Source organism: Schistocerca americana, chromosome 5 (assembly GCF_021461395.2).
Source record: "Schistocerca americana isolate TAMUIC-IGC-003095 chromosome 5, iqSchAmer2.1, whole genome shotgun sequence".
Classification (NCBI taxonomy): Eukaryota; Metazoa; Arthropoda; class Insecta; order Orthoptera; family Acrididae; genus Schistocerca; species Schistocerca americana.
The window spans coordinates 556647939-556671800 of record NC_060123.1 but is presented as its reverse complement, the minus strand read 5'-3'; the positions used below and the strand labels follow the sequence as shown (position 1 = coordinate 556671800).

General features: G+C 39.9%; 1 protein-coding gene across 2 annotated transcripts in view; it reads left to right on the top strand.

The window, feature by feature from the left end:
• Positions 1–22607, top strand: part of LOC124615827 (general transcription factor 3C polypeptide 5) — a 71571-nt gene extending 48964 nt beyond the window's left edge. The window contains exons 5-8 of one of the 2 annotated variants that reach the window (XM_047143972.1): positions 21327–21537; positions 21619–21836; positions 21955–22126; positions 22211–22607. In XM_047143972.1, coding sequence (XP_046999928.1) covers positions 21327–21537; positions 21619–21836; positions 21955–22126; positions 22211–22362 — 753 coding nt within the window. In that variant the 3' untranslated portion in view covers positions 22363–22607. Of the gene's footprint in view, positions 1–21326; positions 21538–21618; positions 21837–21937; positions 22127–22210 lie in introns of both variants that reach the window. The other variant, XM_047143973.1, reaches the window with a different exon arrangement.
• The last annotated feature ends 1255 nt before the right edge of the window (positions 22608–23862 follow it).

Genomic DNA, 23862 nt, shown 5'->3' with positions numbered 1-23862 from the left:
CCCCACTCATACCCCGCTATCCCTCCCCCTTGTCCAGCCCACTCCAGATTGTTATTCACATGTCAGTCACATTTCGGCCAGAACTCTCGGTCATATGTGCATGAGGTGTGCTTGCTTGCTTGCTTTTGTGTGTGTGCGTGTGTGTGTGTGTGTGTGTGTGTGTGTGTGTGTGTGTGTGTTTGCTAGAGAAAGCTTTGGCAAAAAGCTATAATGTGTAACAGTCATTGTGCCTGTCTGCAACTCAGTGGCTCATCTTTACATTGAGTAGCAATTTGTCCTTTTTCTAATATTGTTCACATTCATGGGATTTAGCCAAGAGAAAAACTGAGGTATATAAGTGAGTAATGGGATGTACTAAAAGAAGCAGTAGTGGTAATAGTGAGGAATTTGTTAGGAGGCAGAATCAAATATGAAAACAAAAAAAGAACCCAGTGGAGAGATTTTATTCTAAATCTTAACCTGGCAAGAAGAGCTCCATATCAAACAAAAATACATGCAGTAAAGTAGACGAGAAGATTGACAAGTGAGAGTAGAAAGATGATAAGCAAAGGAACAGTTTCAATTGCAGAATGAGAGCATAGTTAACAGCTAACAAACAGAATGAATACAAACAAAAATAATTTTTAAATAAAAATGAATTTTTACTATACCATGTAGTTAAATTGGACTAAAAATTATAAAATAATTAGAATACTTGTAAGATTTAAAAGGAAAATGTGGGGCACACGTGATAGATAATAGTAAGAAAGTGAACCATTCGTGCATCAATTACGTATTGCAGCATCCTATATTTTTCTCACCTTCAACTTTTATAGTTCTGTCATTCTTAGTCGTGTGTAATGTTACGATATGTTGATAATTTTTAATTTTGGACCGTCTAATTACAACTGAATGAAATTTTGTTTTTCAGACTTCACAGCATTAAAACTAAACACTTGTTTTGATATTATGTTATGTTGTTTTGATGCGAAACGCATATGACACAAAAACTGCATTTCATTCAGTTGTAAGTAGATGATCCAAAAGTAAAAATTATCAACATAACATATCCCATGTGTCTCATTTTAAACCTTGTAAGTATTTTCATAGCGATAAAAAATTCACAATCTCGAGTTTTCAGTACTGTCCGTATGCGATTAGGAATCGGCATGCGATTAGTAATCTTTATGGGATTAAGAGAAGTTATTTTATACTACTTTCTAGTCCAGTTTCAAAACATGCTATATGTTGTTGTTGTTGTGTTCTTTAGTCCTGAGACTGGTTTGATGCAGCTCTCCATGCTACTCTACCCTGTGCAAGCTTCTTCATCTCCCAGTACCTACTGCAACCTACATCCTTCTGAATCTGCTTAGTGTATTCATCTCTTGGTCTCCCTCTACGATTTTTACCCTCCATTCTGCCCTCCAATACTAAATGGGTGATCCCTTGATGCCTCAGAACATGTCCTACCAACCGATCCCTTCTTCTAGTCAAGTTGTGCCACAGACTCCTCTTCTCCCCAATTCTGTTCAATACCTCCTCATTAGTTAAGTGATCTACCCATCCAATCTTCAGTATTCTTCTGTAGCACCACATTTCGAAAGCTTCTATTCTCTTCTTGTCCAAACTATTTATCGTCCACGTTTCACTTCCATACATGGCTACATCCATTCAAATACTTTCAGAAACGACTCCCTGACATTTAAATCTATACTCGATGTTAACAAATTTCTCTTCTTCAGAAATGCCTTCCTTGCCATTGCCAGTCTACATTTTATATCCTCTCTACTTTGACCATCATCAGTTATTTTGCTCCCCAAGCAGCAAAACTGCTTTATTACTTTAAGTGTCTCATTTCTTAATCTAATTCCCTCACCATCACCATACTTAATTCGACTACATTGCATTATCCTCGTTTTGCTTTTGCTGCTGTTCATCTTATATCCTCCTTTCAAGACGCTGTCCATTCCGTTCAAATGCTGTTCCAAGTCTTTTGCTGTCTCTGACAGAATTACAATGTCATCGGCGAACCTCAAAGTTTTTATTTCTTCTCCATGGATTTTAATACTTACTCCAAATTTTTCTTTTGTTTCCTTTACTGCTTGCTCAATATACAGATTGAATAACATCGGGGAGAGGCTACAACCCTGTCTCACTCCCTTCCCAACCACTGCTTCCCTTTCATGTCCCTCGACTCTTATAACTGTCATCTGGTTTCTGTACAAATTGTAAATAGCCTTTCGTTCCCTTTATTTTACCTCTGCCACCTTCAGAATTTGAAAAATATTAAAAAATCATTTTTATTTAAGTAATTATTTTCTGCATTTCAGTTTTGCATGTGGTAAATTATCAATCAGTTTCAAACATTGATGAGATTACAATGGAGAGGACGTTAGTTTCATGTTTATTTCAGTTTCTCTTCGCCTGCCTTGAACAATATATTGTTTCCTCACCAGGGTTGCCACAAGTTCTAGAAATCGGGGACTTTCAAATGTGTCATGGAAATTAAAACTGGAAAATCTCGTTTTTGGCTCAACATACGAAATGATTTGTTTATGGAGACACCAAGTGTTTCACTGATTGGGCTCAGCTGCTATGTGTCATGCGCCCTCTCCCTACACCTTCCTTTGTATTGCTTCTCCCCTCCCCACTGCTACCCTCAGTTTGCAGTCAATGCTGCCATTGCTGCTTACTGCTCAGAGCTAGCTGAGCACCTGTTGACGAGAGCAGCAGGGAAACATTGAGGAGTAGTTCGTTCAAATTTCATAGTATTCTCACGAGTTAAGAGAGGCATGTACTAATCACCACAGTCTCAGTTCATTGACACGCTGTCAGTGGCTCATGACAAGGGGCATGAATAGTTGGCCACACGCGAGCAGATTTCTGCAATGCGCCAGAACCACTCACCAGTATTGCAGGTATCTCTGACAGATCAAGGCCATCAGTCTGAGCTCCATTATTTCCCACTAACTTGCAGACCCTACCCATCAGATCTAGTCTCTATGCTCTGCCTGCGGGCCAGGTCCATTCATGTGTGGTGTAAATTGGCAGATTTTTATGATTTGACCGCTGACCCAGGACTGTGGTGTATGCTCCCAGGGCAACAGATTTCAGGAGTTGTGACTGTGTCTCACTGCAAGTACATTGTACAGTGCAGTGTTTTATAGGCATTTTATTGATTGTAGAGAATTTTCACACTTTGAAACAAGTTTATATATTCGAGGAAAAGTATGGACAGTGCTGGGAAGAAACTTGTGGCAGTTACTGCCTGTTTGACTCTGTGTACTCATATATGTCTTGAAGAAAAAAATTGCACAATACCTGTAAAATAATGGACATAACACAGTGGGTAACAGTGTACAATAATGAACTAAGTACAAGCAACATTTTGTTGGCATCCACTATAGTGTTAGTTTCTGCAACTCATTCACTCTTTTACCCTTCTTTTGAAAGACCTACATCTTTCTGAGCTTATTTCTGAAATTATTGAAGGTCTTTTAAATCCATCTTTGCAACTAAAAGAAAGTACATACTTTTGTCATCAAATGCATTTCATTTTATTGAAATAAAGTATCATCGGTGGTGTGTAATGAAACATATTTACACTCTGGCTTGCTTTCTATGTATAAAAGCAGTTCTTTACAAAAATGTTACAAAAGATGTTGATGTTACTTATGATATGTTATGTCCGATTTTCACTTACATGAGGACTGCATTCAGATTTTTTTTTTAGGCATTTCCTGTGGAAATCCATATAGAAGCTGTAAGAGTACTGGCTCATGCAAAGCATCAAAAAAGTAATTTCACTGTGGGTGCGAGGAACACCATAAAATGCCTGAATAAGGATGATAGTCTTAAAATTGTCCACACTAACTACAGAAATGTGACGGTTGTTTTGAATGTTGCCAACTATCAAAATAAGATTAACAACTTATTAGATTCACAGATATAGGCAATAAGGTCATGCAAACAAAGAATTTTTTCTGAAACTTCATTTCAAATTTTATAGCTTAGTTTTTATAGTATTGGGGTTCACAGTTGGAATACCGTCTAGAAATGTCTCATCCATCTCTTTGTATGCCCTATTTTTTACGTTCTTGTTTGTGTAATGTTCATTTGTCAATTTTCACAAATGAAATATTTCACGGGCAAATCTATAAATTTTTTGATGTGGTCATTGGTGTAGCCTCTTCATTACATTTGTCACCTGAAAAACACTGATTTATCAGTGGTAAATTTTGAGTAACACCGACATTTCTCTTGTTGGCATGTTAAAATTTGCTTCTTTTGCCAAAACAAAGCAGACTTTGCACAATGTCACCTTGCTAAATACCCTAAAGCAGTTGCAGTTACGACAGAGTCCTGAAACAGTGGTTTATTAAATGAGGAACTGAGGACAATTCAGGTTAATGGGCGTATGAAAAATTATATTCTCAATGTAAAAATAAACGTGTCCTTTCTTCACTTATCTTGTTGCGAAGCCACATTAATTTTCATTTCACCAGCTGTTGATGACTCTTACAAAATTACGTTGTTCCATTGCAAATGTCTGCAGTTACTCATATATCATGGTAGACAAGGAAGTTCCATGTGTTTATAATTAGCAAAATACTCTCCTCTTTCCATGCTGTCACTTACCACAACCTCATTTCGATACCTCGAACCGTTTTAGACATGAGGGTCTTCGTGAATATTTCATTCTCATATGAGAGTATGTGAACACACTATGTGCAGTCTGTTTTCTTGAGATTTGAATTAGATACTGATGTCCTCTCAAGTTTAAAGAAGAAATGTGTGTATTAGCTAAATTTCACACGCAGCAGTATACGGTATCAATTGCGCCAAATGCAAATTCAAAGCGACCCATATTTTTCATTGCAACGAATTCGAATTTAACTCCTTGTGTTAACTGTGTGTGAAATATTATAATAACTATGACCATTAATGAAATGATTGGCACTTTATCATGAAACTGACATATAAAGCTATAACTAATATAACCAACTTTTTAACGAATAATTTCCTTAAAATCATGTGAGAAGGATTGCAGTGTAGCCAACATGGGCGCAATGCTGTGAGAGCAATGGAAACAAGTGTACAGGCAGTGGTTGGCTTCCTGACTGAGTGTTGCCTGTCACAAGATCTGCAAGTGTGTGAAACTGGCTGGCAGGCCAGATTGCCAGTGCAGAGAAGTGCAGGTACATTTTAAAGGTCAGGCATTGACAAACGCACAGATCAGGAGTGCAAGTTTCCAGGAATCTGCCGGAAATATCCATGGCCCGTCAGGAAAATCCACTCGTGTGTGGGCTGCTAATGTGGAGGTAGATTGTAAATTTAATTAAAGCCCTTGCGCCTTGCAAGGCTTTCTGCAACTCTGGTGTATTCCCCTTTAATGTGATCACTATTTGTCCACTAGCTCAAGTTTGACTTACAACATTCGAAGGCGCACTAATGTTTGCTTGCTGCAGGAGCATTGTCAACAAACAACCTTCTGTCCGCAGTCCTGTGGCAGGCCTGGCAGTTTTCAGGTTGTATATCAGAACCAGGCAAGGTGAAATCCATTGCTGAGTGGCTGGAGGTTTGAGGGCATCGAGGTCCACAAGATGTCAGTGTTTCAGGCTCGTTGCACTCTATGCAGCAAGTCTTTGACTCTGCACGACATGGGAAAGAGGGCCCTCATCATCCTTGTGGAAGGAGCTTAACACTCCAAAGCAGTCTAGTTGGTCAGGAAGAAAGCGAACATTTGTCTTTTTCATCAGCCTTTGGTAAGAGAAGTGCCACCATCGTTAAGTGACATGTAGACCCATATAGGCTGCCCATGGAATGTGACACCTAGGGTCAGTGAGTGTGAAAAAATTATAAGGGAAGAAAAAACTCCACTCTGGAGCTGGTATTTGATTCCAGCACTGACATTTGGGAACATGTTTTGAGTAAGGTTATCACCTCGCATTGTTTTATATTTGTATAGCTCCTTACGATCGCAGAGTTTCTTAAACCAGCTCTAGAGTGTGCTTTTATACTTACTCAGTGCTCTCTATACCCTCACTAACCGTAATGAGATTTTATTTTCAATGATTACATTGTTTTTACCCTGCCATTTTGGTGATGCATTAGGCTGTTAAAAGGGTACTTCAATAATGAGTTAAAATGTAAGTAGAGCAGGAATATCGGATGAGCTGGGAACCTTTGCCAAGAGGGCGGTGTTCCAATGTGACCTCTACACTTTGGCATTCTTGTCCTAGCCTTGTGCTGCTCGATGTAACCTACACTTTCTTTTTCTAATGTCAGGGTTTGGTGTTCATTATGGAAACTTTCCATTGATTATGCAGTGAATACGAGGGATCAGCAAGGTTCACCCCACTGCCCCAACATTTTTGTTGTTCTTACTTTCTCTTTAGACGAGGCATTTGGTTTCATTAATCCCTTCTTCATCATGCCCACGTACTGAAGCTGGAAATACCCAGCTGTTGATGTCCACTGTTACTCTCCTGATAATATCAGATTGGCGATGTCATCGTCATATTAGATAATTTGATTGTCTTCAGAACATTGGTACTTACAGGTCACACTCCCTGTTGTCTGGCGAGATAACTGGGCGGCAAGATAACTGGGCATGATGAAGGTGATTCTTTGATTCTCAATGGACTGGCTGCAACTAGTGAATCGTGGATCTTGCAATTGATGGCTGGTTTGTCATCCATCCAGCAACAGCAGTGTTGCCTTCACCACTGCCAATAATGCCGTGTCGGCTAACAGTCATATTTCAAAGTACCTGATCTATTATGACATTACAAGTGCAGAAATATTATAGACTGTGCGGGCCCTTGAAAACTATATTTCCTTATTACTAAAGGCAAGTAGATTGATTTGATTCTGGTTATGTTTCCTAATAATAATGGAGCTATTATCCGTTCATCATAAGAATAAACCTAATGTAAACAAACACTAAAACAATGATTGGTCAGAAGCCGTAGCACACATACACTGATGTTTCGCTCTTGGAAGTAGGTTCTACTTATGTATTAGATATCTTATGTCTAAGATATGTTAAATAAAACTTCAAGATATTCAAATGTATTAACAGCCATCAATGTTTTTCTTAATCATGCTGTAGTTATGTAATTTTTATTAGTTTTTATTTCAAAAATCGTGTACAGTCACAGCCCCTGCAGCATTGTGCTCTGATTGTCGCGCTGTTAATGCGCAGTATGAAAATGGCTGAGGCTGCTTTCTGTTCCATAGTGATAAAACAATCATAATAGTTAAATTTGATGTACAGGGTGTACATAAAGCCTGGGAACACTTTCAATTATTTATTGCACAAGAACCAAATATTGTACATATATCATACGTATGTCATTTTGAAGAGGAACCCTGAAAGTTTTTTTTTTTTCCGTGTATACCGCCACAGCGTAGTTTGATAATTTGGTGATAGTCAGCACTAGTCGCAAACATGGCGAGTTCAGGTGCGGAATGAGCTTTCTTTGTGTTGGAATTCGACAAAAACAAGTGTGCTACAGCTGTTCAGTGGATGTTTAGAACCAAGTACGGTAAGAAGCCACCAACAAGGAAGGCCATTTACCACTGGCACAACAAATTCGTTATGATGGGTTGTTTGTGCCCGGCAAAGGGAAGCGGACCTCTCAGAGTGAGTGAAGTGGATGTGGTTTGCGTACGAGAGACACTCATTAGGAGTCCAAAGAAATCGGTGCATCGTGCATCCCGTTGGACATGTTGCAGCAATGGCTGATGCCTCAAATGTAATTGGACTCTCCGTTCATCTTTCAGCAGGAGGAGGCTCCACACCATTTTCATCTTGAAGTTAAGGGGTACCTGAAGACGGAGCTGCCACATCGATGGATCGTCCGTGCTACAGAAGGGTACAGCTGTTTCATGAAATGGCCTCCTCGATCACCAGATCTCACTCTGTGTGACTTTTTTCTGTGGGGACACATTAAAGATCTACCACATGATGTAGTAGAGCTCCAGGAGAGAATACAGGAGGCGACTGCTACAGTCGATGATGCCATGCTGGGACGGGTATGGCAAGAATTCGATTAGCATATTGACGTCCACCGGGTCACTCATGGTTCGCATATCGAATTTTTGTATTAAAAAAAAAAAAAAAATACTTTCAGAAAATTCAATACGTATGACACTTGTACAACGTTTAGTTCTTGTGTAATAAATAATTGAAAGTGTTCCCGTACTTTATGTACACCCTGTTTTATCTGCCTCAAAGACGAGAATCGATCACTTTTGGAGAGACTTATTGGATGGTGATACTGTCTGTCAGCACTTGTATAGCTTCCTTCAAAAGGTTCTCATTCTAAACCTTGATCAGGCCTCCCTAGAGCAAGATTTTTCCATTAATGAAGAGTGTATGGTAGTCACCCAAGAAACTGGTAGTCATATGTCAAGTATATGTTGGCTGAAATAGCTGGTGGTGTCTTCAACATTGACGTTAACAAGGGATTGATTGTGGACTATTGCAATGTTGGAGATCAGTATGTTGAGGTCTTAAAGCAGAAGGAATGTGAAGAAAACAAGACAGTCAGGTGGATGAGGTCCATTGTCCACAAACTTAATGAATAGAATGCCATAAAGTCATGGGATACTGGCTGAGAGGGTCACTGAAGTCAGTGGAATTGACAAAACGATTGCTTCTCTCACAAAGGGGTTTTGACTGGTTTTTTATTGATTGATTTTAATTGTTTGTTTGACTTCTTATTGTTTGGCAAACCAATGAGTGTTATTTGGCAGAAAAAATGTCACTATATATACCCCAGTGTTACCTATTGTACCAAGAAACTTAAAGAAGCTTGTATACAACCACACCCAGGTTACTGGATGAAGAAACTCATGGCCATGACATCTTTACTGACAAAAATGTGTGTCTGCTCTATTTTATTTAATCTCGCCAGGCATATTTCAACAGAGTTTTTATATTGCATTAACTGATAGCACAATCTGATTTTCTGCTCAACAAAATCCTTTCCCGTAAGTCAGTAGTTCTAATAGATGCTTTTAATGTTTTATTTTGCTGCCTTGAAAACAACCTTTTTTTCTGAACTGGTGTCAAATAATGCTGTAGTAGTATACAGGGACTTGAGTTTGTCTGATCAAGGAAATGTAAAAATTACAGTAATTTTAGTAAATATTTACATTAACATTTAATTACTGTGTACAGCTAACCGAAGTGTGTTTATTTCACAAGCACACAAAGTAGAACCACAGGAGAGCTGAAAATTATGTAAAGTGGGAGTTGAAAATTATGTGGTGAAGCATTTCATCTTCTGTAATCTCTAACTTTCCAAACCAGTGTGTTGCTGTTATAACTTAAGCCATAAGTGCTAGAGTTTTGTGCTCACTGTCCTCCTTCATATGTGCTACAATAACTCAATTCTGCTGATGTCTTCTACTGTCGTATTCCTTTCCCATACATCACTAGTTCTGGTAGTTGCTTTTCATTCTTGATTTTGCTGCCTTAAAAAAAACCTTTATTTCTCAACTGGTGTCAAATAATGCTGTAGTCGTATTAATAGTATACAGGAACTTGAGTTTCGGTGACCAAGGAGATGTAAAGATCGCAGTAATTTTAGTAAATATTTATATTACTATTTGATTACAGTAAAATAAGTTAATAAATTTGCTTAAGAAGCAAGAGTTGAGAAACTGAAGAGACAGGGTTGCAGAGATTGATAAGAAAGGTAGCCTACTTATATTAACAGGAGTATGCAGAGGCTGAGGTTAACGATGAACTCCTTTACCATGTTATCTATTTTGTGTCTGCTCAATTACAGTTTTTTGTGTTTATCATCTTATCTTCCATATCAGTTCACTGTTGAATTCCAGGCTTTATTTTTATTGGAAGTTAAACTTATGGCAAATAATGGAGAAGTGTTACGAGTGGAACAGGGAATTGTATCTATGCTTTATAAATCTAGAAAAGGCATATGACCAGGTTCCTAGGAGGAAGTTACTGTCTGTTCTACGAGATTATGGAGTTGATGGTAAATTGAGTTCATGGTTCAGAGTAGTTTCAGGGGTAAGACAAAGCTGCAACCTGTCTCCACTGTTGTTCATATTGTTTATGGATCATATGTTGAAATCAATAGACTGGCTGGGTGAGATTAAGATATGTGAACACAAAATAAGCAGTCTCGCATATGCGGATGACTTACCATATTTACTTGAATCTAAGCCGCACTCGAATCTAAGCCGCACCTGATAAATGAGACTCGAAATCAAGGAAAAAAAAATTTCCTGAATCTAAGCCGCACCTGAAATTTGAGACTCGAAATTCAAAGAGAGAGAAAAGTTTTAGGCTGCATCTCCAAATCGAAACAAAGTTGGTCCATTGTAATATGACACACAATTTGGGTCGAATGAATGACGATACAGCTACAGTAGTTTGGTTCGAGTCCTAAGCTTAGCAGCTAAGCTTACCAGGCCTCAGGCGCTCCATCCGTATTTATACGGGTACCCTTTCGTTTTCACGTGCTTCGTCTGGTTTGAATTGATTGCTTATTTTTCTTTGATCTGTTAAGTGCCGTTCTCTTTGTTATAGATGTTTACGTCACTCTAAGCTGAAAATACTTTATTGTACTGTGTCCTGCATTGTTTGTCGCATTCTGATAATGAGTGTTTACGGCCTGTCGCCGCTTGCAGGATGGATTGCTTTTGAGCGTGCTACCGCCGCTTACAAATTTTTATTTGTTGTTACTTATACTGCTGCTTTCTTTGATAATGATCAACAAGAACCAAATAATAGACTGCGTATGATAGATGATGTTCTGAACGAGAGTTTAGCGAAAATTTTTCTCCGTTTGAAAATCTTTGCAGACGCCTCTTTAGTACATTGCATTCTGCGCAGAAATTAGAGTCATCTTAGATTTAAAAATCTAGTCAATTGCCGTGCTTCATTTCTGACTGTATCACTATTAGGCATAAGAATAACACGAATATAAACATCCCATGATACGTATATTCTTCTGCGTTTGCTGTTATCTCACTCTAGTTTCGTAGTTTATTAGGCAGACAGGATTTAAATGAGATAGCACCAAACACGAAAGAATACATGGCAAAATATTTATATTCCTATTATTCTTATGGTGAACAGAATACTGCATGTGATTCACAATTCATAAAAGTTCCTATTAGCAATCATCTCTTCTCACAGGTAGGAAAAAATTCAGAATGTAGAGTTGGCCGTATTGACAAAAATCCCAAACAGTCTTGCCAGTTGGATTTTTGTAGTACATTGAAATGCTGCTACATTCAAAGATGAACAATATGGAATTTGTATTTACTTCGTTGGATAATGTATGAAAATCCAGTGGTCGAAATTCGGGGCGGAGAAAAAAGCTCGTCTTCCACCTATTTTTTTTTTAAATTTATTTACTGAAGCAGAAGTTTTGGCACCAGTATTTATCATTGTACCTGCAAAGCATGTCTGGGTTGCGCTACATATATTTGACGCTAGAATTTTTCAGAACTTCCTCTTACTTTGCACTCGATTCTAAGTCGGAGGTGGTTTTTTGGATTACAAAACCGGAAAAAAAGTGTGGCTTAGATTCGAGTAAATACGGTAGTTGTGATGGCAGATTCGATTGAAAGTTTGCAAAGTAATATTTCAGAGCTAGATCAGAAATGTAAGGACTATGGTATGAAGATTATCGTCTCCGAAACAAAAGTAATGTCAGTGGGAAAGAGATAAAACGGATTGAGTGCCAAATAGGAGGAACAAAGTTAGAACAGGTGGACGGCTTCAAGTACTTAGGAGGCATATTCTCACAGGATGGCAACATAGTGAAAGAACTGGAAGCGAGGAGTAGCAAAGCTAAATGCAGTGAGCGCTCAGCTATGATCTACTCTCTTCTGCAAGAAGGAAGTCAGTACCAAGACTAAGTTATCTGTGCACCGTTCAATCGTTCGACCAATTTTGTTGTATGGGAGCGAAAGCTGGGTGGATTCAGGTTACCTTATCAATAAGGTTGAGGTTACGGATATGAAAGTAGCTAGGATGATTGCAGGTACTAGTAGATGGGAACAATGGCAGGAGGGTGTCCACAATGAGGAAATCAAAGAAAAACTGGGAATGAATTCTATAGATGTAGCAGTCAGGGCGAACGGGCTTAGATGGTGGGGTCATGTTACATGCATGGGAGAAGCAAGGTTACCCAAGAGACTCATGGGTTCAGCAGTAGAGGGTAGGAGGAGTCGGGGTAGACCAAGGAGAAGATACCTGGATTCGGTTAAGAATGATTTTGAAGTAATTGGCTTAACATCAGAAGAGGCACCAATGTTAGCACTGAATAGAGGATCATGGAGGAATTTCATAGGGGGGACTCCAGACTGATCGCTGAAAGGCATAATCAGTCTTAAATGATGATGATGATGATGATAAACTTTTTTTCTAGTGCTCTGTACAGAATAGTAGAAGCTTTCTTTCTTTATAGCAATCAGCTGTGACTTTCTCAGCAAATTTTGAATAATTGAGGATCAGTCTTATTTAAGATGGCAATACATACTGTGCATAATTTAAGATAATTGCCTTTTCAGCCTGCATGATACAACTATTTCCCATGCTGAACGTTATAGGGCAGGACATTCTTCCCACAGAGTGCTGTTGTGCCTTGAGCACACTCGAGCCTGGGTTGGAAACTGTTGTCTTTATTTATTAATTCATCATGTAATTAAATCTCTACAGATTCTTTTAAAATGGAGTCTCAGAATCGGTTGTCGTGTTTTAACAAATTGGTACCACGAAGCTCGGAAGATGGTCTTTGTGACATCTGTCTTTGTTGGTTGTTCTTTATCTGTGTGATGTCAGTGCTCGATGCATCTTCCCTCCGTGGTTTGGCTCATTTGGCTTATGTACAACTGAGAGAAAATTTGGAATACATTTCACATAAATTTTCTCAGCATGTTATAGTCTTAGGTGGAGATTTCAATTTACCAGATATAGACTGGGACACTCAGATGTTTAGGACGGGTGGTAGGGACAGAGCATCGAGTGACATTATACTGAGTGCACTATCCGAAAATTACCTCGAGCAATTAAACAGAGAACCGACTCGTGGAGATAACATCTTGGACCTACTGATAACAAACAGACCCAAACTTTTCGACTCTGTATGTACAGAACAGGGAATCAGTGATCATAAGGCCGTTGCAGCATCCCTGAATATGGAAGTTAATAGGAATATAAAAAAAAGGGAGGAAGGTTTATCTGTTTAGCAAGAGTAATAGAAGGCAGATTTCAGACTACCTAACAGATCAAAACGAAAATTTCTGTTCCGACACTGACAATGTTGAGTGTTTATGGAAAAAGTTCAAGGCTATCGTAAAATGCGTTTTAGACAGGTACGTGCCGAGTAAAACTGTGAGGGACGGGAAAAACCCACCGTGGTACAACAACAAAGTTAGGAAACTACTGCGAAAGCAAAGAGAGCTCCACACCAAGTTTAAACGCAGCCAAAACCTCTCAGACAAACAGAAGCTAAACGATGTCAAAGTTAGCGTAAGGAGGGCTATGCGTGAAGCGTTCAGTGAATTTGAAAGTAAAATTCTATGTACCGACTTGACAGAAAAATCTTAGAAAGTTCTGGTCTTACGTTAAATCAGTAAGTGGCTCGAAACAGCATATCCAGACACTACGGGATGATGATGGCATTGAAACAGAGGATGACACGCGTAAAGCTGAAATACTAAACACCTTTTTCCAAAGCTGTTTCACAGAGGAAGACCGCACTGCAGTTCCTTCTCTAAATCCTCGCACAGACGAAAAAATGGCTGACATCGAAATAAGTGTCCAAGGAATAGAAAAGCAACTGGAATCACTCAATAGAGGAAAGTCCACTGGACCTGACGGGATACCAATTCGATTCTACACAGAGTACGCGAAAGAACTTGCCCCCCTTCTAACAGCCGTGTACCGCAAGTCTCTAGAGGAACTGACGGTTCCAAATGATTGGAAAAGAGCACAGATAGTCCCAGTCTTCAAGAAGGGTCGTCGAGCAGATGCGCAAAACTATAGACCTATATCTCTGACGTCGATCTGTTGTAGACTTTTAGAACATGTATTTTGCTCGAGTATCATGTCGTTTTTGGAAACCCAGAATCTACTATGTAGGAATCAACATGGATTCCGGAAACAGCGATCGTGTGAAATCCAACTCGCTTTATTTGTTCATGAGACCCAGAAAATATTAGATACAGGCTCCCAGGTAGATGCTATTTTTCTTGACTTCCGGAAGGCGTTCGATACAGTTCCGCACTGTCGCCTGATAAACAAAGTAAGAGCCTACGGAATATCAGACCAGCTGTGTGGCTGGATTGAAGAGTTTTTAGCAAACAGAACACAGCATGTTGTTATCAATGGAGAGACGTCTACAGACGTTAAAGTAACCTCTGGCGTGCCACAGGGGAGTGTTATGGGACCATTGCTTTTCACAATATATATAAATGACCTAGTAGATAGTGTCGGAAGTTTCATGCGGCTTTTCGCGGATGATGCTGTAGTATACAGAGAAGTTGCAGCATTAGAAAATTGTAGCGAAATGCAGGAAGATCTGCAGCGGATAGGCACTTGGTGCAGGGAGTGGCAACTGACCCTTAACATAGACAAATGTAATGTATTGCGAATACATAGAAAGAAGGATCCTTTATTGTATGATTATATGATAGCGGAACAAACACTGGTAGCAGTTACTTCTGTAAAATATCTGGGAGTATACGTGCGGAACGATTTGAAGTGGAATGTTCATATAAAATTAATTGTTGGTAAGGCGGGTACCAGGTTGAGATTCATTGGGAGAGTGCTTAGAAAATGTAGTCCATCAACAAAGGAGGTGGCTTACAAAACACTCGTTCGACCTATACTTGAGTATTGCTCATCAGTGTGGGATCCGTACCAGATCGGTTTGACGGAGGAGATAGAGAAGATCCAAAGAAGAGCGGCGCGTTTCGTCACAGGGTTATTTGGTAACCGTGATAGCGTTACGGAGATGTTTAATAAACTCAAGTGGCAGACTCTGCAAGAGAGGCGCTCTGCATCGCGGTGTAGCTTGCTCGCCAGGTTTCGAGAGGGTGCGTTTCTGGATGAGGTATCGAATATATTGCTTCCCCCTACTTATACCTCCCGAGGAGATCACGAATGTAAAATTAGAGAGATTAGAGCGCGCGCGGAGGCTTTCAGACAGTCGTTCTTCCCGCGAACCATACGCGACTGGAACAGGAAAGGGAGGTAATGACAGTGGCACGTAAAGTGCCCTCCGCCACACACCGTTGGGTGGCTTGCGGAGTATAAATGTAGATGTAGATGTAGATGTGCATTTTTCCACATTGGTACAATGGAGGATGCAGTAGACTCCTAGTGTTTTGGGATCCTGGGTCGTGAATTGTACAGAGAGAACAGTTGACGATGCAACTTGATCATGACCTGGGACAGGACTAAATTTTGTGCTAATGCTGACGACACCACCAGTAGCCAATTTTATCAATACTGTGGAACAAGTTGGTCTTTTATTCAGTGGGATGCAGCAGAGCGAATATGTCGTGGAGCATGCGTTACAAATATGAGGGCCATTTCACCATAGAAAAACCTCTGCAGAAGGAGAGGAAAGTGCTTATATGTCTTCAAGAAGTTGCTGAGACAGTCATCCTTCCAGTAGATAGTCCTCCTCCTGCTTGAAGTGTATAAGTAGATGATGTGCAACCTACAATAGGATGATGCCAGGAGGATATTAGATGATGATGCAACCAGCTGTGAGAAGAGAAAGATCACCAGACTTATCCAGATAACTGCTGCACTTCTAGAATTTATGGATTACCTAAGTCCATAAAGAGGGACTGCCCCTCTGTCCCATCATAAGCAACATCGTTGCACCAATGTAAGAGCAGGCAGAATGCCTATCAGCGAAGCTAAACCCCTCCATTGGCAAATGTGAGCACCACGCTAAACATTCAGCCCATTTATTCAGTAGCTTCAGAACTTCTAATTAAACCAAGAAAACCTCTTGGTGAACATTGGCATGATTTCTCTCTTTACTAAGGTACCTTTTAAGAAATGCTCTGAACCTTACAGGGAAGATGTGTAGGTTGTCACTAAGGAAACTCTTTTGAATTGATTCTAGCATCTACTACTTGCTGTTTGATGATAATTACTACGAACATATCATCGGAGTGGGGATGAGTTGTCCATTATAACCAGTGGTAGCTGATACGTTTATGAAGGCATCTGAAGAAAAGACTACTGACTCTGTGGTCTGCAGATCTTTGTATTGCTTAGGATATTTGGATAGCATCTCTCTTATCTGGCCATGTGGAAGATAGCATCTACAAGATGTTTATCATCTGAATTCTCTGCACAAAAACATCAGGTTTATGATGGAGATAGAAGAAAAGCACAAACTCCGTTCCTGGACTTGCTAGACATGTGAAGACCAGGTGGCACACTAGGATGTAACTTTTACCATAAATTAATGAGTACAGATTTTTATACTGGCATATCTCACAGTGGGAAGTTACAGGTGGTCCTTAGTACACCAGTGCACAGAGTTTACGAAATTTTTTACCAAGGTAGTTTAGCAGTGGAGTTGCAGCACCTACAGATAATTTTCTGGAAGAATGGTTACAACCACCACCAGATCAAGTGTGCCATAAAACTGAAGCAGCCTCTATTCCGATGACATTTATACTGTACATCAGTAACACATCAGCGAAACCTGGGAGAATACTCTGGAAATGTGTATAGTGTATATTTCTCACCCCACCAAAGACAAAAGTTGTCTTGAGGCCTGTAAAGAACAAGTTATGGCCCTGAAAACCAGGAATGAACCACGTCCGATGCTGTGCCAATGTGGGAAAAGGTACATAGACGGATCTGTTGGACTGTGGAGGAAAGGTGCACAGAGTATTTGTGTCACATGGATAAAGAAGAACTGACAAAATCAGCTTTCACAGAACACTGTATCTCCAAATGACTGAATTGCGGTGGGACCAAGTGGTTAAAGCAGGCCAGAAGATTCTGGGACTGTGTTTTAATAAATTGTTGAGATCTGATTACTTGAGGAACTAATTAATGAAGACAGCAGTTCCCAAGTAATTAAGGCCTGGAATCCTGCCTTGAGTGTGCTCAAAGTACAACTGCAGTCTGTGGGGAGACCCATTAATGCCACACCAACTAAAGAGCTGGAACTGCACCAGCTGGAAACACCTTCACTCCAGTAGTGACATGAATTTGGCAGCGACAGTGCACAGACTGAGGACCATGGCTCAGGTCCTACCAGTGCAATTAACCCTCCACTTCGTCACCAGAGTTGCAACTGGGCACTGGCATGTCCATGATCTACACCAGGAGAAATGGGGGGGGGGGGAGGGGGGGAGGGGGGGGGGGCTACATAATACAACACCCAGTGGAAGACAATCGGTTATTTGGACCACCTCCACCTAAAGATGGCAGCAAATCGATTTGCTGAAGTACCGCACCGTTTGAATGACACCACCCAGCTGGAAACCCAAGAACATTTCAAAATAAAACATAATGAAATGAATCTATAGGTTCATTTCATGTAACTTGATTTATTTTTGTCACTTTGTGTCATGTTTGTTGTGCCTTTGAGCCTGCCATGCTAGTTGACATCATAGCAAGAATGTTAAACTGCTGGAAAAATGATGGACCAAGCTGTTTGTTTTATTTTACTTTCTCCAGTGGCTATTTTCCCCTTATCCTGTAGTCAGTGAGTGATTGCTGTTGGATGATGGTGTGGGTATTTGAAAAAGAAAATGTGGGAGATAGAGAAGGAAATGGGCCCTAACCAGCACAGAGGAGCTAGGCAAGGGCAAGAGACGTGGTTGGGCATTTTAAACTCAACAAATCTCTCCCACTGCTTTTTTAACTGGGAGAGGACATTTCTCCAGTTCGTGTTGTTTTAGACATGACATGAGAAGGGACAAGCCCTGACAAAGATGGTAGCCATTTCACTAGCAGGGGTGCTTTAGACACTTCTTAGCTGGGTCAGTAAGTGGGCAGGCATGTTTTTTTGAGCAGTTCTGTCTGGTCTTGGGAGGAAGGTATCAGAATGCATTGATTTTGTGATATGTTGTTTTCAGTTCATTTTACTTTTGTCTAATTATGCTAGGGAAGTGCTCGGTATTATTTACTCTGTTTTTGATGGTATTTTGGCGTGCTTAGATGATGTAGTGAGGTGAACTTTTATAGTTAGTTATAAGCGGGTAACTTTCTTGCAGTTGATAATTGTCTAAGATCCCTCATCGCAACTACAATTCAAATTACCACTCTTGCTTGCAAAAAGGCATAGGCTGGTTTCCTTTTGGTGGGTTTTCTGTTGTTCATGTAATGAGTTCGTTTGTTGGCATCAGTAACTGCTGTCTTTTAGTAATTCTTATGCTACTAGATTATCATCATGATATGGTGCAAGGATCTCAGAATGTCAAACAGAATGAGTACCTATATGGTGGGAGTATTTTGGTACGAGGCTTACTCCAAAAGAAATGCAACCTATTTTTGTAAAAATACAGTTTTCATTCTGCATGTGTGAAAGTTTTACAGTGTGTAGATAGATCCTTCTAGCTTGTTTTCAAACTTAGTTCAACCTGTTCCCGTGAGTGACCCCGTCACAGCATTTCTTCAAGGTGGCTGCTACACTTGACGTTTGTCAGAAGCAACGTGCTGTCATAAAATTCCTGTGCTGTGAAAACGAGACAGTGGAAAACATCCACAAGAGGTTGAAAAAGGTGTATGGAGATGCTGCAGTCAATTGCATTACAGTTAGTCGGTGGGCAAGCAGGTTACATGATGAAAGCGGGCACGGCAATATTGAGGATTGTCCTTGCAGCGGCGGGCCTCGTACTGCACACACTCCAGACACTGCACAGAGAGTTAACGAATTGGTGACTGCTGATAGACGCATCACAGTGAACGAATTGTCACGCTACATTGGGATAGGGGAAGGAAGCATTTGCAGAATACTGAAAGTGTCGGCATTAAAAATAGTTTGTGCCAGCTGGGTTCCCAGGATGTTGACAGTGGCTCACAAAGAAACTAGAAAAACGGTATGCAGCGAACTTTTGGAACAGTACGAGAATGGTGGAGATGAATTTCTTGGTAGAATTGTGGCAGGTGATGAAACATGGATCCATCATTTTTCACCAGAGATGAAGAGGCAATCAGTGGAGTGGCATCATGCAAATTCACCCAAGAAAAAAAAATTCAAAACCACACCTTCTGCTGGAAAAGTTATGGCTATGGTGTTTTTCGATTCTGAAGGACTCTTGCTTGTGGACATCATGCCAAGTGGAACCACCATAAATTCTAATGCATATGTGATGACACTGAAGAAACTTCAAGCTCGACTGAGTCGTGTTCGACCACATCGGCAAAAGCAGGATGTTTTGCTGTTGCACGACAATGCACAGCCACATGTCAGTCAAAAAACCATGGAAACGATCGCAAAACTCGGGTGGACAACACTGAAACACCTGCTTTACAGTCCTGACCTGGCTCCATGTGACTATCATTTCTGTGGGAAACTGAAATACTCTCTTCGTGGAACAAGATTTGAAGATGATGACTCCCTTGTGCACGCTGCCAAACAGTGGCTCCAACAGGTTGGTCCAGAATTTTACCATGCGGGTATACAGGTGCTGGTTCCAAGATGGCGTAAGGCAGTTGAGAGGGATGGAAATTATGTGGAGAAATGAAAATATTGTTCCTAAAGGATGTATATACACACTGTAAAACTTTCAAACGTGTAGAATAAAAGATGTATTAAAAAAAAAATAGTGTGCATTTCTTTTGGAGTGAACCTTGTATTAACAGCAACTTTCAGAATTTTTAAGAGTTTCGTGGAATCCAGTTTTGCCTCCTAGGGAGTGCCCTTTCCCCATTCTGTCACCATTTTATTACCATAGAGAACAGTAAATAATAGTACACCATGCAGGGGCATTCCATGTGTATATTAAACGAATGCGGGAGAAGAGGACTTCTGTGATTTATTGTAAAGGATTATCTCAGTCTTTCAGTGATTAGCACATTTCCCAATGTTTTAAATTACTGTCTCACTAAGCCTACACCATTGTGAGTTAGGAGACGTCTTGATGCTTTTTGTGAGCATTCTGATTTTTAATGTAAAGATGTGTTGAACTGCTTGTTCTTGTTCTGAGAAAGGAAAATAAAAAGCTGTCGTTGAAAGTTATAGAGGCATTTCTCTGTTTCTGTGAAAATGTGCTGAATATTCCTGAGTTCGTTCTCATACCAAGTTCTCTAATAAGGAAGAATAAGAGTGTCTCCATAGTGATGTCCTTTTGATATCAAACCACATCAAAATTGTATTGTGTAGAATGGATACAAATGTATGCGCTCTGCCAAGTTGCTTTCCACCATCAGTGCGCGAAATTGGATTAACAGTTGTTTGGGCTATCTTTAGTTGTTGTTTCATCCTAAATGTTAATGCAACAAGCAAGGAAGGTGACATGAGGAAGCAAAGCAAAGATAGTTGAGCAATAGAAGGGTAATCTTTCAATAAGAGAAATGTTTTTGAAACACGTTTCCTCTATAACAGGTAACTCTAAAGTGTAAATGCATTAGAAGTGTGTGTTTGTGCGCACATGTACATGTGCATGTGCTTATGTACTTGTGCATGTGCATGTGTCTATTCTTGGCTGAGACTGCTTGAGAAAATCTCGACGGTGCTGCTGTCTCTGATTATAAGTGTGAAACAACTACATGATGAAGAATCTTACTGAATGACAAATTGTACTTCGACAATTTTTTTTGCATTTTTATTTTTTAGATCTCCGTTGCTGAGAAATATGTATCTATTATGAATTATTCACATTTGTGGCTTGTAAATTTTCAAATGCTGTGTTATGCTTTATGTGAGATCTTCACTTGACAACAGTACATCTTTATTTATGCATTTCAGTGTTTCATTAACCAATACAACAAGCAACCTTTAAGAGGCAATGGTTTTTCACATTTTGTAGCTTCTTATTGCAAAATCTACAACTTTTGTCTTCATTATGTTATGTAAGTGGCGTACCCAGATATTTAATTTATGCTTTGTTGCCAATGAATGTATCTGAATGGAAATAACTGCTGTCGCTTTTGAATAGACCATTAAAGTTCAAGAGCACAAAATTTCGTGTTCATTGCATATCCATTGTAACTGCAAAAGCTGCCCAGTCTGCAACAATTCCTCATGTGACTGTAACATTGACGACTACCAGTATTTAGCATGAACACTGTCGTTGCTGCTCTTGAGCTTCACTGAGAATCTGATGCTTTGCTGTGAAAATCATTATGTATTTCTGACTTTCAGTTATTCAACGAGCGACCAGTGTGGTCAAAAAATGCTCTTATATACATCACAAAGTTCACAGTTGATCAGATGAAGTACTTACTACCAGCTGTTGCATACTATGTTGTTACGGGTCCATGGAGAGTAATGTGGGTTAGATTTGGATATGATCCAAGACAGGACCCAGGATCTCGCAAATACCAGACACTGGACTATAGATTGAGAGCCTTTGGTAAAAATAAAATCTGCACAGTTTTTATATAATGAAATCTTATTTATTTGCTTTCCTACATTCACTTTTTATTTTATTTAGGTGGGCTAAAAACCAAAGTGAAGGCAAAAAGAAGTTATTGCAACTACCTGTTGCCATACAAGTCCACTCCTGCTAGTCGACCAAGAGTAGCAACAATTACAAAAGACGCTGGTCCTTCCAGAGAAACCACTAGTAGATCTAACTTCGCGGCATCAAATGAAAACGTCTATATTTTCAGACCTGGTATGCTTCCTCCATCACGACAAATGTTCTATCAGGTACTGTACCCTCTAATGGCATTTTGCTTTTTTTTACATCTACATGGATACTCTGCGAATCACATTCAAGTGCCTGGCAGATTATTCCTTAGCTTTTATAGAATTCTTTTTCTTTTAGTTCTGTGATCTCCATGTACCACAAATTCAGGCAATGCTTGAAAAGTTGCCTGAGCCACCAGCTGATGCCAAATGTCATGAGAGAACGGGTTGGATGCCGAAAGGAATTGATGCCCAGTGTCGTGAAATCATTAATAATCTTGTGACTCAGGTCCTAAGAAACGAAGTTTTGCGTAAGTGAAACTATTGTCTTGTTTTTATTCTTTCTTTTCTTGTTGAGTCGTTTTAATGATGAAATACATTTTTTTGTTTTGTAGCGGATAGTGTCAAGCTGATGGATAATAATTCTGGAACATCAAATGATGAATCTGAAGAACTAGATGATGATGAGGACGATGTTGATGAGGAGGATGACGTTGATGACAATGACGATGAGGATGATGGTGATGATGATGATGACGAAGCATGAATTGAAACTAATGAATTCAGCTTTGGCTACCTCCTTACACCGTTCATTACCAAAATATTTATAGAGAGAAGTTTTTTTAATGTGGTCTGTCTGTGCATTGTTACTACATTGCTCATGAACAAGGATTAAAACTTTTTTTATCTGTTAAGAATTGTTTTGTATTTAGTACTAAGATTTTTCCAATATTTATGAAATCTTTTATTAATTATGAGCTGATGTTAGTTTGTCAGACAAGTTGTGCAAAACACTTATGAGCTCTTTGAACTGTGATATATTATTGCTAGTAAAAAGTTATGTAATGTCTTTGTTGTTATTTTAGCTATCTTTTGCCAAACTCATCTCCTTTCAAAATGTTCTCTCCCTTTAGTAACAATTTTCAAACAAATTAGATAATTTTCCATATAATCTCATTCTTGCTGATTCTGGAGGTCTTCTTCCCAGGGATTCTTCTACCATAGTATCGATGAATCTGTCTCCTTGTGATCTCACTGCATGACCAGTCTAGTTAACCTGAACTGTGACATGAAACCATATACAGGGTGTTACAAAAAGGTACGGCCAAACTTTCAGGAAACATCCCTCACACACAAATAAAGAAAAGATGTTATCTGGACATGTGTGCGGAAACGCTTAATTTCACCGCCAGTTGGCCCAATTGAAGGAAGGTAATGTTTACTTCGGTGCTTGTGTTGACGTGCGACTCATTGCTCTACATTACTAGCATCAAGCACATCAGTACGTAGCATCAACAGGTTCGTGTTCATCACGAACGTGGTTTTGCAGTCAGTGCAATGTTTACAAATGCAGAATTGGCAGATGCCCATTTGATGTATGGATTAGCACGGGGCAATAGCCGTGGCGCGGTATGTTTGTATTGAGACAGATTTCCAGAACAAAGGTGTCCCGACAGGAAGACGTTCGAAGCAATTGATCGGCGTCTTAGGGAGCACGGAACATTCCAGCCTATGACTCGCGACGGGGGAAGACCTAGAACGACGAGGACACCTGCAATGGACTAGGCAATTCTTCGTACAGTTGACAATAACCCTAATGTCAGCGTCAGAGAAGTTGCTGCTGTGCAAGGTAACGTTGACCACGTCACTGTATGGATAGTGCTATGGGAGAACCAGTTGTTTCCGTACCATGTACAGCGTGTGCAGGCACTATCAGCAGCTGATTGGCCTCCACGGGTACACTTCTGCGAATGGTTCATCCAACAATGTGTCAATCCTCATTTCAGTGCAAATGTTCTCTTTACAGATGAGGCTTCATTCCAACGTGATCAAATTGTAAATTTTCACAATCAACATGTGTGGGCTGACGAGAATCCGCACGCAATTGTGCAATCACGTCATCAACACAGATTTTCTGCGAACGTTTGGGCAGGCATTGTTGGTGATGTCTTGATTGGGCCCCATGTTCTTCCATCTACACTCAATGGAGCACGTTATCATGATTTCATATGGGATACTCTACCTGTGCTGCTAGAACATGTGCCTT